Genomic DNA, 12,937 nt, shown 5'->3' with positions numbered 1-12,937 from the left:
TACATTTTAACAAATTAAAATACATTGTTATTGTTGGTAGCAGACTGCTATCAAGGTGATTGCATGGCTGATGAGGGGTTGCTGTATCGGATGTGAAAGAGACATCCAGTCGTTCTTGGAGTACAATCTGGAAGTTGTAGGCTCTACTGCCATAGGCATTACAGAATATGATATTTGCCTTGATTAAGGACTCAACCAGCAAGCCGGTGGTCTCTCTAGCCACAACACCATTAGTGGAAACCATTGTCCATACTAGCATGTTACCCTTTCTACTCAGCGCTGTGTTAATATTAGAGACAATAATGTTCACATTTGAGCATGGATAGACTGTTATTTTGTTCTGAGACAAATCATTCCTCATGGAGTCTGAGGTGTTTTTTAATGACAGCCCTCAGCTCACATGCTGTGTAAACAACAGGGAAATCCTTACTTAGGGGCCCTTTCCAACAACGCAGAGAGAAAAACAGAACAAATATAGAAAGATAATAACACAAGAAATAAATCCACAATCAGTAACGATAACTTGGGGTACCAGTACCAGAACAGAGGGCTTTTGTACCAGGACCAGAACAGAGGGAGGACTGCGGAACCAGGATCGGAATAGAGGGAGGGCTGTTGTACCAGGACCAGAATGGAGGGAGGACTGTTGTACCAGGACCAGAACAGAGGGAGGACTGCGGAACCAGGATCGGAATAGAGGGAGGGCTGTTGTACCAGGACCAGAATGGAGGGAGGGCTGTTGTACCAGGACCAGAACAGGAGGGAGGACTGTTGTACCAGGACCAGAACAGAGCGCTGTTGGACCAGAATGGAGGGAGGACTGTTGTACCAGGACCAGAACAGAGGGAGGACTGTTGTACCAGGACCAGAACAGAGCGCTGTTGGACCAGAATGGAGGGAGGGCTGCTGAACCAGGACCAGAACAGAGGGAGGACTGTTGTACCACGACCAGAATGGAGGGAGGGCTGTTGTACCTGAACAGAGGGAGGGCTGTTGTACCAGAACAGAGGGAGGGCTGTTGTACCTGAACAGAGGGAGGGCTGTTGTACCTGAACAGAGGGAGGGCTGTTGTACCTGAACAGAGGGAGGGCTGTTGTACCAGAACAGAGGGAGGGCTGTTGTACCAGAACAGAGGGAGGGCTGCTGAACCAGGGCCAGAACAGAGGGAGGACTGTTGTACCAGGACCAGAACGGAGTGAGTGCTGTTGTACCAGAACGGAGGGAGGGCTGCTGAACCAGGAACAGAATGTAGGGAGGGCTGTTGTACCAGGAACAGAACGTAGGGAGGGCTGTAGCTTCTGCTGCTCTTCAATCATCAGTTGTCTCACATCTGTTTGGGCTGAATGACATTTGATGGCATTATGAATTAAAGGGAACTAATGTTTACGCGGCTTAAGGACAACTTTAATAGTTTGTTTTCAATTCCCACAACAAATCTCTGAAATGGCCTTTCGCTGTATTTTTTGTAGTTTAGATGAAAGCAACTGACCACATTGTATTGCTATTATTAATTATTCTCTTTCTTCTCCCCTCAGTGCCTGAAGACCAAGACTCTGCTGCAGACTCCCAAAACCTCCTCACGTCCTCTCTACCAAATCTAGGATCATGTCAGGTGCCTATGACGAGTCGGCCAGCCAGGAGGATGCCACAGACAGCTTCTGGGAGGTGAGAACAGACCATACCTGTTTGGAGATATATTAATATGTAGTCAGACATGCATCCCTTTCAGTGGAACTGGGATTTGAACCAGCAATTCCAGGTGTCCACACTTTGCTGGCACTGCGTCACCCTCTTTTGGCTTTGCAGCAGAGCTGGCAGCGTAACAGGCCGCTGACTAGGGCTACTGATGTGGAGGGATTGTGTGTGTGTGCCTCAGATGGAGTGATAGCCTGCTCCTCCACGTCCCCCAGGACCAAGCTCTGCTCTATGGGGGATCTGTCTTTCTGACTCTGTAATTGACTCCTGGACCACCTGAAGGCACCTCAGACTCTGGGCTCCTTTAAAAATGGCCTAAACCCTTTAGGAAGGCTTTCTGTTAGATATAGAGTAGCTGTGTTCCTTGTTGTCCTTTCCCCTTGTCAGCTGTGTACTTTGTGTCAGTCTCCATGTCTAGCTCTGTCCTTTTCTGTCTATGTCTCTTGTTTTAATTTATTTTATTGCACCTCACTGTAGCACTTTGAGACAGTTTTTCAATGAAAAGCAAGTTATAAATTCAATGTATTATTGTTATTTTTCTTATTTTAGCACCACTAGCCCCTACCATCCCGTATACTCTTGCTCTTCCCAGGCATCAAGTCCCGTCCTGCAGGCTAGGGGGGAGTCCCTCTTAAGGTGGCACGACAATGATCACTCATTAGGGAGACACTGACAATACCGTTCTTAAGGTGGCACGACAATGATCACTCAGTAGGGAGACACTGACACCACTGTTCGTGGAACGCCACATTCATAAGGTGGAATGTTTTGAATGTAATTGAAATGCCTCTCATTCTGGTACCTATGAAAGGTGGGAAACTATAAGCGTGCTGTGAAGCGGATTGATGATGGCCACCGGCTCTGCAATGACCTGATGAACTGTATACAAGAGCGAGCCAAAATCGAGAAGGCCTACAGCCAGCAGCTGACCGACTGGTCTAAGAGATGGAGACAGCTGGTGGATAAAGGTACGAGGGGAGAATGGGAGACACCCAGCAGCTCACAGTGGATTGGAAGAGTTATATTGCCATCTGTAGGAGCATGCTTTTAAAAAATAATAAACCCTTTCTAGTTTTGTCATGGAGTACAGTGAATGCAATGTGCAGGATATTCATTGAGTCATAGAGTAATACTTCCATCTGTTTCTCAAAATGCTAATGAACCTCCCCCTTCTCCCTATAACCCTGGCCCTCTTCTCCCTCTCCCTATAACCATCTTCTCCTTCTAACTCTGACCCTGACCCTCTTCTCCCTCTCCCTCTAACCCTGACCCTCTTCTCCCTATAACCCTGACCCTCTTCTCCCTCTAACCCTGACCCTCTTCTCCCTCTAACCCTGACCCTCTTCTCCCTCTAACCCTGACCCTCTTCTCCTTCTCCCTCTAACCCTGACCCTCTTCTCCCTCTAATCCTGACCCTCTTCTCCCTCTAACCCTGACCCTCTTCTCCTTCTCCCTCTAACCCTGACCCTCTTCTCCCTCTAATCCTGACCCTCTTCTCCCTCTCCCTCTAACCCTGACCCTCTTCTCCCTCTCCATCTGACCCTGACCCTCTTCTTCTTCTCCCTCTCCCTCTAACCCTGACCCTCTTCTCCCTCTAATCCTGACCCTCTTCTCCCTCTCCCTCTAACCCTGACCCTCGTCTCCTTCTCCCTCTCCCTCTCCCTCTAACCCTGACCCTCTTCTCCTTCTCCCTCTCCCTCTAACCCTGACCCTCTTCTCCCTCTAACCCTGACCCTCTTCTCCTTCTCCTTCTCCCTCTAACCCTGACCCTCGTCTCCTTCTCCCTCTCCCTCTAATTCTGACCCTCTTCTCCTTCTCCCTCTAACCCTGGCCCTCTTCTCCTTCTCCCTCTCCCTCTAACCCTGGCCCTCTTCTCCCTCTCCCTCTAACCCTGACCCTCTTCTCCTTCTCCCTCTAACCCTACCTCTTCTCCTTCTCCCTCTCCCTCTAACCCTGACCCTCTTCTCCCTCTCCCTCTAACCCTGACCCTCTTCTCCTTCTCCCTCTAACTCTGACCCTGACCTTCTTCTCCTTCTCCCTCTAACCCTACCTCTTCTCCTTCTCCCTCTAACTCTGACCCTGACCTCCTTCTCCCTCTAACCCTACCTCTTCTCCCTCTCCCTCAGGGCCCCAGTACGGCAGTGTGGAGAGGGCCTGGGTGGCAATGATGACCGAGGCTGAGAAGGTGAGTGAGCTGCACCAGAATGTGAAGAACGGACTGCTCAACAATGACTTTGAGAAGGTGAAGAACTGGCAGAAGGACTCCTACCACAAGCAGATGATGGGAGGCTTCAAGGAAACCAAAGAGGCAGAGGAGGGCTTCAAGAAGGCCCAGAAACCATGGGCCAAGAAGCTCAAGGAGGTGAGGGGCAACCACCTGAACTACTGTACACTTGAGCATTGCCGTAGAGATCCGGACCAAATCAAAACATGCACCACGCTCTGCTATAACCTTGAAGTAGTTTGCATTCAAATGATACCTCCAAAAGTGTAAATATCCTTCAAAAATATACCATATCTTCTCTCCTCAGCTTGAGACTGCCAAGAAGACGTACCACCTGGCGTGTAAGGAGGAGAAGGTGGCGTCCAGCAGAGAGGCCAACAGCAAGGCAGACACCTCAGTCACAGCTGACCAGCAGAAGAAGCTCCTGGACAAGGTGGACAAGTGCAAACAGGACTCTCAGAAGGTGAGCTATCCAGACCCCTGCTCCCCAGACCCCTACTGTCCAGACCCCTACTGTCCAGACCCCTACTGTCCAGACCCCTACTGTCCAGACCCCTACTGTCCAGACCCCTGCTCCCCAGACCCCTACTGTCCAGACCCCTACTGTCCAGACCCCTACTCCCCAGGCCCCTACTGTCCAGACCCCTACTGTCCAGACCCCTACTGTCCAGACCCCTACTGTCCAGACATCTACTGTCCACACCCCGTCCAGACCCCTACTGTCCAGACCCCTGCTCCCCAGACCCCTACTGTCCAGACCCCTACTGTCCAGACCCCTACTGTCCAGACCCCTACTCCCCAGGCCCCTACTGTCCACACCCCGTCCAGACCCCTACTGTCCAGACCCCTACTGTCCAGACCCCTACTGTCCAGGCCCCTACTGTCCAGACCCCTACTGTCCAGACCCCGTCCAGACCCCTACTGCCCAGGCCCCTACTGTCCAGGCCCCTACTCCCCAGGCCCCTACTGTCCAGGCCCCTACTCCCCAGGCCCCTACTGTCCAGACCCCTACTGTCCAGACCCCTACTGTCCACACCCCGTCCAGACCCCTACTGTCCACACCCCGTCCAGACCCCTACTGTCCAGACCCCTACTGTCCAGACCCCTACTGTCCAGGCCCCTACTGTCCAGACCCCTACTGTCCAGACCCCTACTCCCCAGGCCCCTACTCCCCAGGCCCCTACTGTCCAGACCCCTACTGTCCAGGCCCCTACTGTCCGGACCCCTACTGTCCAGGCCCCTACTGTCCAGACCCCTACTGTCCAGGCCCCTACTGTCCAGGCCCCTACTGTCCAGGCCCCTACTGTCCAGACCCCTACTGTCCAGGCCCCTACTGTCCAGGCCCCTACTGTCCAGGCCCCTACTGTCCAGACCCCTACTGTCCACACCCCGTCCAGACCCCTACTGTCCAGACCCCTACTGTCCAGGCCCCTACTGTCCAGACCCCTACTGTCCAGGCCCCTACTGTCCAGACCCCTACTGTCCAGGCCCCTACTGTCCAGGCCCCTACTGTCCAGACCCCTACTGTCCAGACCCCTACTGTCCAGACCCCTACTGTCCAGACCCCTACTCCCCAGGCCCCTACTGTCCAGGCCCCTACTGTCCAGGCCCCTACTGTCCAGACCCCTACTGTCCAGACCCCTACTGTCCAGGCCCCTACTCCCCAGGCCCCTACTGTCCAGGCCCCTACTGTCCAGGCCCCTACTGTCCAGACCCCTACTGTCCAGGCCCCTACTGTCCGGACCCCTACTGTCCAGGCCCCTACTGTCCAGACCCCTACTGTCCAGACCCCTACTGTCCAGGCCCCTACTGTCCAGGCCCCTACTGTCCAGACCCCTACTGTCCAGGCCCCTACTGTCCAGGCCCCTACTGTCCACACCCCGTCCAGACCCCTACTGTCCAGACCCCTACTGTCCAGGCCCCTACTGTCCAGACCCCTACTGTCCAGGCCCCTACTGTCCAGGCCCCTACTGTCCAGGCCCCTACTGTCCACACCCCGTCCAGACCCCTACTGTCCAGACCCCTACTGTCCAGGCCCCTACTGTCCAGACCCTTACTGTCCAGGCCCCTACTGTCCAGGCCCCTACTGTCCAGGCCCCTACTGTCCAGGCCCCTACTGTCCAGACCCCTACTGTCCACACCCCGTCCAGACCCCTACTGTCCAGACCCCTACTGTCCAGGCCCCTACTGTCCAGACCCCTACTGTCCAGGCCCCTACTGTCCAGGCCCCTACTCCCCAGGCCCCTACTGTCCAGGCCCCTACTGTCCAGGCCCCTACTGTCCAGGCCCCTACTGTCCAGACCCCTACTGTCCAGACCCCTACTGTCCAGGCCCCTACTGTCCAGGCCCCTACTGCCCAGGCCCCTACTGTCCAGGCCCCTACTGTCCAGACCCCTACTGTCCAGGCCCCTACTGTCCAGGCCCCTACTGTCCACACCCCTACTGTCCACACCCCGTCCAGACCCCTGCTGTCCAGACCCGCCACAGCTCACCCTACTCTTCCTATGCAGGACATTTCTGACAAGTTGTAAATAGCTCTCTAAGGTATGCAATGACTGATGACTGACATAAGTGTGTGTGTGGGGGGGGGGGGGGGGGCCTCCATGCCGACCCAGGGGGCACGCCCCACAGTTTGGGAACCACTGGTAAAGTGGACTTTACTCTGCTGAGCCCACTGGGATGATGTCACAGCCTTGCTTCCCCTTGACCCACTCAAACCATCACACATGTCAATAATACTGTCTTACAACTACTGAGAGGACCACTAATTATCATTCATCCTTGGTCAACATCAATCACCACCACTTCTCAGTAACCCCAGGCTGGTAAAGACCTTGCTATGCAGAAGCTAAAACATGTAAGAAAGAAGAAAAATAAAAGTCACTGTTAAGGTGTAAAATGTTGACATTAAAATAAACATTCTGAAAGGGCTCTGAAACATTAAAACGCATTCTGATAGGGCTCTGAAACATAAAAACGCATTCTGATAGGGCTCTGAAACATAAAAAATGTGAACCCGCTTTGCGGGGGTCAACAGCGCCTCAGCTCTGAACTGTACAGCCTGTGTGGTTGTTTATTCCTGACATGTTATTAACATACTCTCTGTCTGATCTTCACCATGCAGGCTAAGGAGAAGTATGAGAAGGCTCTGGATGAGCTGAGGAAGTGTACGCCCCAGTACATGGAGAACATGGAGACAGTGTTTGATACGTGTCAGCAGTTTGAGGATAAGAGACTGAGCTTCCTCAGGGAGGTGCTGTTGGACATCAAACGACACCTCAACCTCACCGAGAACCAAAGGTAGGTCCATACCCACACACACCTTGGCCCACCACCTGGGCACCACCATAATGATACACTGAGTCAAGATGAATGTGTCAGAACAGAGGTGTAACTTCTCTCTATCTCTATCCATCTTCAGTTACGCCACAGTGTACAGAGACCTGGAACGCACCATCACCTCTGCCAGTGCACAAGATGACCTGAAGTGGTTCAGCAACAACCACGGCCCTGGTATGCACATGAACTGGCCCCAGTTTGAGGTACACAACCACTTCTTCCCAGTTAGCCTAACAATGCATGTGTTTAATTGATCGTTTTCAACTCATGGAATTCATTTCAATTCACTTCCTCCATTGACTGAATGGGAAAAACTAGGAATTGACTTGTAACTGTGGCTTGCTCCCCGTCTTCCTTCCTTCCTTCCAGGAGTACAATCCAGAGCTCACTCACATGATCAGCAAACGAGAGAAGTCGAAGAAAGGGGCAGACGGTATAATGCTGACTAGCATGACAGCAGCACCGAACCATGTGGCAGCACCGGACCATGTGGCAGCACCGGCTGGAGACAGGGGCAGGTTGGTCTCACAGACAGGGGCAGGTTGGCCTCACAGACAGGGGCAGGTTGGTCTCAGACAGGGGCAGGTTGGTCTCACAGAAAGGGGCAGGTTGGCCTCACAGACAGGGGCAGGTTGGCCTCACAGACAGGGGCAGGTTGGCCTCACAGACAGGGGCAGCTTGGCCTCACAGACAGGGGCAGCTTGGCCTCACAGACAGGGGCAGGTTGGTCTCTCCACCACCACGGTTACCTTCTGTAGTAGAACAAACATGCCTTTCTAACATGTAGAGTCACTGTGAGTGTCGTCACAGAGACCATTTTCATATTTTATCAATACTAACAGCAGAATGTATCTATTTTTACGATGCCAGGGGTGTAATAGGCATTGTGCAATAGTAAGTAAGTAAGCCTTGTCCGATGTGTAGTGTGTAAGGGGTTAAATAGTAAATATGCCTTGTCCGAGCCAGAACAGCCCATAGGTGCAATAGGCAATGTATGAATTCTGTGTATGAGATGTTATATCTGTTTTCATACAGATGACATCAGTTGTTTGCTCAAGACTATTTCCTCTTGTATTGGGGGCTAGAACGTTTATCTTATCTAATGTCCCGGAGGTGGCAGCAAGGATTGATGTTGATATAAAGTTAACAGTTCATAAATACGAAGCATGTCCATTAGGGCAGCCCCCCCGCACCTCTCAGTTGTTCAACTGACCAGGTATCCCCTTTCCCTTTCCAATAACTTGTTGTGAAATGTCACAGTTGTGTTTGGTAATATCTCCACAAAGGCTGTTTAGTGGCCAGAAGATGATGTCACCCAGTTGTTTTAGTATTATTATGTTATTATAGCAGAACAGAGAAGTGGGGCATATTCTGTTGCATGTTTTCTCGTGCTGGGTTGACATGAATAAAGAGATCAGCTCATAAAAGTGAAACATCCAGTTTTTGTCTCCAATTCACTCAGCCATTTCTCCTCTGTGCTGGTCACATGACAACCATGTTGATGGATAGTGTTCCTAGTTACTGGAGGAAGCTTGTGGTGAAACTGTTCTGCAACCGAACAATGATGATGATGATGGTCTATGATGTTGAAACATCTCCTGTCCACAGTGTGAGCAGCTCTGATAAGAACCAGGCCTACTCCTCCCAGGACCAGTCGGCAGAGTGGTCAGACGATGAGCAGGCCGCGCCAAACTCCGGCTCAGACACCAATGAGGGTGGGGCCAACCCCTTTGAGGAGGAGTCAGTGAAGGGCGTACGGGTGAGGGCGCTGTACGACTACGACGGGCAGGAACAGGACGAACTCACCTTTAAAGCAGGTGAGCATCCCAACGAGAACTAACAACTCTATTTGGTTGTGATTCTGTGTTTGTCATGTGTCTTTTGAAAATGTTATGCCAAAAAATCTATTTCCCATTTGGGACAATAACGTTACTAATACTGCTACTACAACTACTAATACTACTTGTGAACCTTTTAGAAACGGAATCTGTTGATTGGGTACCACAAGAAAGACACTAAATTGTGCACTGAACTTTTCAATTATATTTGTTTTGATATATATGATTTAAAACCAATCGTCTAACTAACTCGCAGTAGGATAAAAGGTTTCCAAACATAAAAATCAGTTTTTTTGTCTCATTACCTTTTTCATCCCAAAAAGAAAACAAACAATAGCAACACCCACGGCCCTGGCATGCATATGAACTGGCATCAGTTTGAGGTACAGTTTGCAAAAAGTTAACATACACACCTCAAATTTAACCCAGATTTCAACCAAAAATCAACAACAGAGTTTCAAGGTTTGGTTGATTTCAAATTGAATTCATGTTTGTTGATAACTCAATCAAATATCAATCAAAATTGTATGTCGATCTGATGTCTCCCTCTCTCCTTCCCTTCCTCTCTCTCGCTCTCTCTCCATCTCTTGCTCCCTCTCTCTCCCTCTCTCTCTCTCTCCATCTCTCGCTCTCTCTCTCCCTCCCGCTCTCTCTCCCTCGCTCTCTCTCTCTCCCTCGCTCTCTCTCTCTCTCTCTCTCCCTCGCTCTCCATCTCTCCCTCGCTCTCCATCTCTCCCTCACTCTCTCTTGCTCTCCATCTCTCTCTCCCTCTCACTCTCCCTCTCTCTCCATCTCGCTCTCCCTCTCTCTCTCGCGCCATCTCTCCCTCTCCATCTCTCGCTCCGTCCTTTCTCACAGGAGACGAGCTAACTAAACTAGAAGACGAGGATGAGCAGGGCTGGTGTAAAGGCCTGTTGGACAGTGGCAAGTTGGGTTTATATCCTGCTAATTACGTAGAGCCCATCTAGTTGGGTTTATATCCTGCTAATTACGTAGAGCCCATTTTGTTGGGCTTATATCCTGCTAATTACGTAGAGCCCATCTAGTTGCTTGGGTCACCCAGACTGAACCGTCCAATCATACTGCACATTGCCAGAGACTTCAAAGCAACGCTTCCCTGTTCCCCCTCTCTGCCTGACCAACCAACACACTGACTGAGCAGTCTTTATTTAAACACTCCCCTAGGACCCACATCAGAGAAACACAGCACCAACATAATCAACAAATATCAGCTACAACACTGGGATTGTTACCACAGTCAAACCATGGCAGTATGTGTGTACCAACAACACCACAACTCCTACGAGCGCAGGAAACATATTCTGCCGTGTTCTATTCCAATGTTGTGCTGTGGTTATGATGACATTTTCCTGGCAGTATGTAAGTATGTTCCCTCGTAACACTAGTGATATGGCATAGTCAATGGTGCCTGCATAGCCAGAATAAGCTACGCACTGTGCATTGTAAATATTAGCATTTTTTTTTTTTGCAATCTGGATGCTATGCGAAACTGTACAGTCCTGTTTTTTTTTTTGCATCTGTCATTCCATGTAAGGTTTTAAATATGCTGTACAGTACAACAGATTCTCACTGTTTTTCTATCTTTTCTATGTGAGTTGCTCCTGTGTTGAGTGTTATGCAGTGTTTGGTGTTTTCCCCCTGAAGTCCCCCTGAGCAACAGCAGCAGCATGTCCTACTGGATCACAATAATGACATTTAGCTGCAAGATCCTTGACAAATCACTGTCGAGCGGAGCAGAGCAGTACTACACTGTTGAGCCATGTTCAGTATAACGGTATACAACAGTGTTTCTCTACCCACCGTTGTACCAGGGACTGGTAAGATATGGTTCCTTGGATGACTGTTTATGTTGAAAACCTGTTCTCAAGATCAGATGAAATCGGTGTCAGTCAGATAACCATCTGATGGACCACTCAGCAATGTCCCAGGGACCGGTGCCTGCCGGACCATGGATCCTGGGAGTGAGAAACACTGGTATAGAATACATGCTTTCCCCAAGGCAGCATTGAGTGTACTTGTAGTACCTCTGACCATGTCCCTCATGTGCCTGTAATTTCCTGACCCCACTGCTTTCTGGACTCATCACTTCTAGTACCTCTGACCATGTGTTGGGTTTAGGTGTGAGAGCATGTGAACAACACCCCCTTCCTTTTTTCTGGTTACATGTTTACAGCAGTGGCTTTTTCGAAGGGTCAGGGTTCAAACATTAATTAGCCTACGTGGGCCTCCACAAAGGTTCAGCACAAATACAAAATTGATCCAACACCACCCTACTACATCAATGGTGAAACGGGAATAGTCTTGTCATCATAAATGGACTGTCGCTGACCAAATTAAAGGAGACAAGGAAATTTGGGAATATGAGCGAATTCTGGGAATTTGCTGTATGGATGATCACATTTACAGTAACAACCCAACGAGAGCACCACTTCCCCATGGGAGATACTAGATCCTGTCTCCTCTGGCTCAACACTGTAACCATAACAACTGTTTTTGTTGCCATGGCTTCAGTTTATTATACGACTTCTATGTCCTGTCTTTTTTATGAATGTCACCTTTACTGTGTCCCAGCTGTCTCCACCTTGCTATCTCTGATCTAACAGTCATTGCATGCTCGATCACCATAAATAAGCATTGAATTCTACTGTGAGCTTACTGTACAAATGTACCAAATTTACCAAACTTTGTTTGTTTTTATCCTGTCAGTTGAATCCAAAACATAATCTTATGAAATCTGATGCCAATGATTTTGATCAATTAACTGGCAAAATTTAGACAAATCAGTATATTCAATGTTTTTTAACATCTCCAAATAATTGGGAGAATTTGAATCTATACAACACACAATCCTGTTAAATCTTAATCCTTGAATTTTGAGCTAGTGAATCAAACAGAATCTTCAGCAGAGATTATACTTGTAATATGTGTGACTGTTATATGACACAGCTGTAGTGTTTGTTTCCTTAGCAACCCTGGGAGGTAGTGAAGGCTATAATACCCTGACTGCTCTCTCAACACAAGAGGTGTGTACTCTTACTGACATGGGGACAAAGAGCTACAGTACAAAGTGCACTGCAAAAAAAGGCAGAAAGCGGAGCCTCCACTGAAATATTGATGAGGAAACTGAATTTTCTGCTGCTAGAAGTTTATTCTGGAGATCTGGGATATATGGCTGTTGGGGGAAATTTTGGGACTGCACACATCCGATTGTGGGATAAAACACTTCAACCATCAGCTCTCAAAATGAGTGTTGTGGCAGCGCAAGCTCTGAAACACAAGCCTAGCTAACTCTGTGAATGCTTTATCTGAGCCACCACTCATACTCACAACACACACTCTAACAGGGAGAGAAAGAGAGCATGCATATTTAACGATGCATTTACCTTGTATTTTACCTCGTTTTGCGTACTGTATGTAGGGGAACCAGTGGTCGGACATGTGGGAAAGCCCTAGTGGTCTAGAATAGAAGTCTGTCTGTTTAGAATAATAGCTATTTACTCTACCAACTGTAGTGCCCGTTCATCTGCATACAACAAAATAAAATGCTTCATCAAAACATTGATATGACTATTGTGATGATGATAGGTACATGCATTCTGTGGATAGAGGGGTGGCATACATCTATAAAAAATGTTTCCCCGGTGCTGGATCCAAGAGGATAACGTAAAACAAAAAAGTAAATCTGCACCCTGGTGTGATGCTCCAAAAATATGCACTCTGTGGACATGTAAACGTACACTCTTAGAAAAAAGGGTTATGCGGTTGTCCCCATAGGTGAACCCTTTTTGGTTCCATGTAGAACCCTTTTGGGTTCCAGTTA

At 49.3% G+C, this 12,937-nt stretch overlaps 1 protein-coding gene across 5 annotated transcripts in view; it reads left to right on the top strand.

Annotated features, from left to right (window-relative positions):
• LOC115207393 (protein kinase C and casein kinase substrate in neurons protein 1) overlaps nucleotides 1-12,677 on the top strand; it is a 34,868-nt gene extending 22,191 nt beyond the window's left edge. For 3 of the 5 annotated variants that reach the window (XM_029774434.1, XM_029774433.1, XM_029774435.1), the window contains 9 exons: nucleotides 1,536-1,665; nucleotides 2,507-2,663; nucleotides 3,822-4,057; nucleotides 4,227-4,382; nucleotides 7,044-7,219; nucleotides 7,341-7,461; nucleotides 7,628-7,776; nucleotides 8,867-9,075; nucleotides 9,955-10,064. In XM_029774434.1, coding sequence (XP_029630294.1) covers nucleotides 1,606-1,665; nucleotides 2,507-2,663; nucleotides 3,822-4,057; nucleotides 4,227-4,382; nucleotides 7,044-7,219; nucleotides 7,341-7,461; nucleotides 7,628-7,776; nucleotides 8,867-9,075; nucleotides 9,955-10,064 — 1,374 coding nt within the window. In that variant the 5' untranslated portion in view covers nucleotides 1,536-1,605. Of the gene's footprint in view, nucleotides 1-1,535; nucleotides 1,666-2,506; nucleotides 2,664-3,821; nucleotides 4,058-4,226; nucleotides 4,383-7,043; nucleotides 7,220-7,340; nucleotides 7,462-7,627; nucleotides 7,777-8,866; nucleotides 9,076-9,419; nucleotides 9,480-9,954 lie in introns of those variants that run through there. The other 2 variants (XM_029774438.1, XM_029774436.1) reach the window with 2 other exon arrangements.
• Nucleotides 12,678-12,937: the final 260 nt, after the last annotated feature.

The sequence above is a fragment of the Salmo trutta genome, chromosome 14 (assembly GCF_901001165.1).
Source record: "Salmo trutta chromosome 14, fSalTru1.1, whole genome shotgun sequence".
NCBI lineage: Eukaryota > Metazoa > Chordata > Actinopteri > Salmoniformes > Salmonidae > Salmo > Salmo trutta.
The sequence above is the reverse complement of the archived record's forward strand: the minus strand, read 5'-3'. Positions and strand labels throughout refer to the sequence as shown.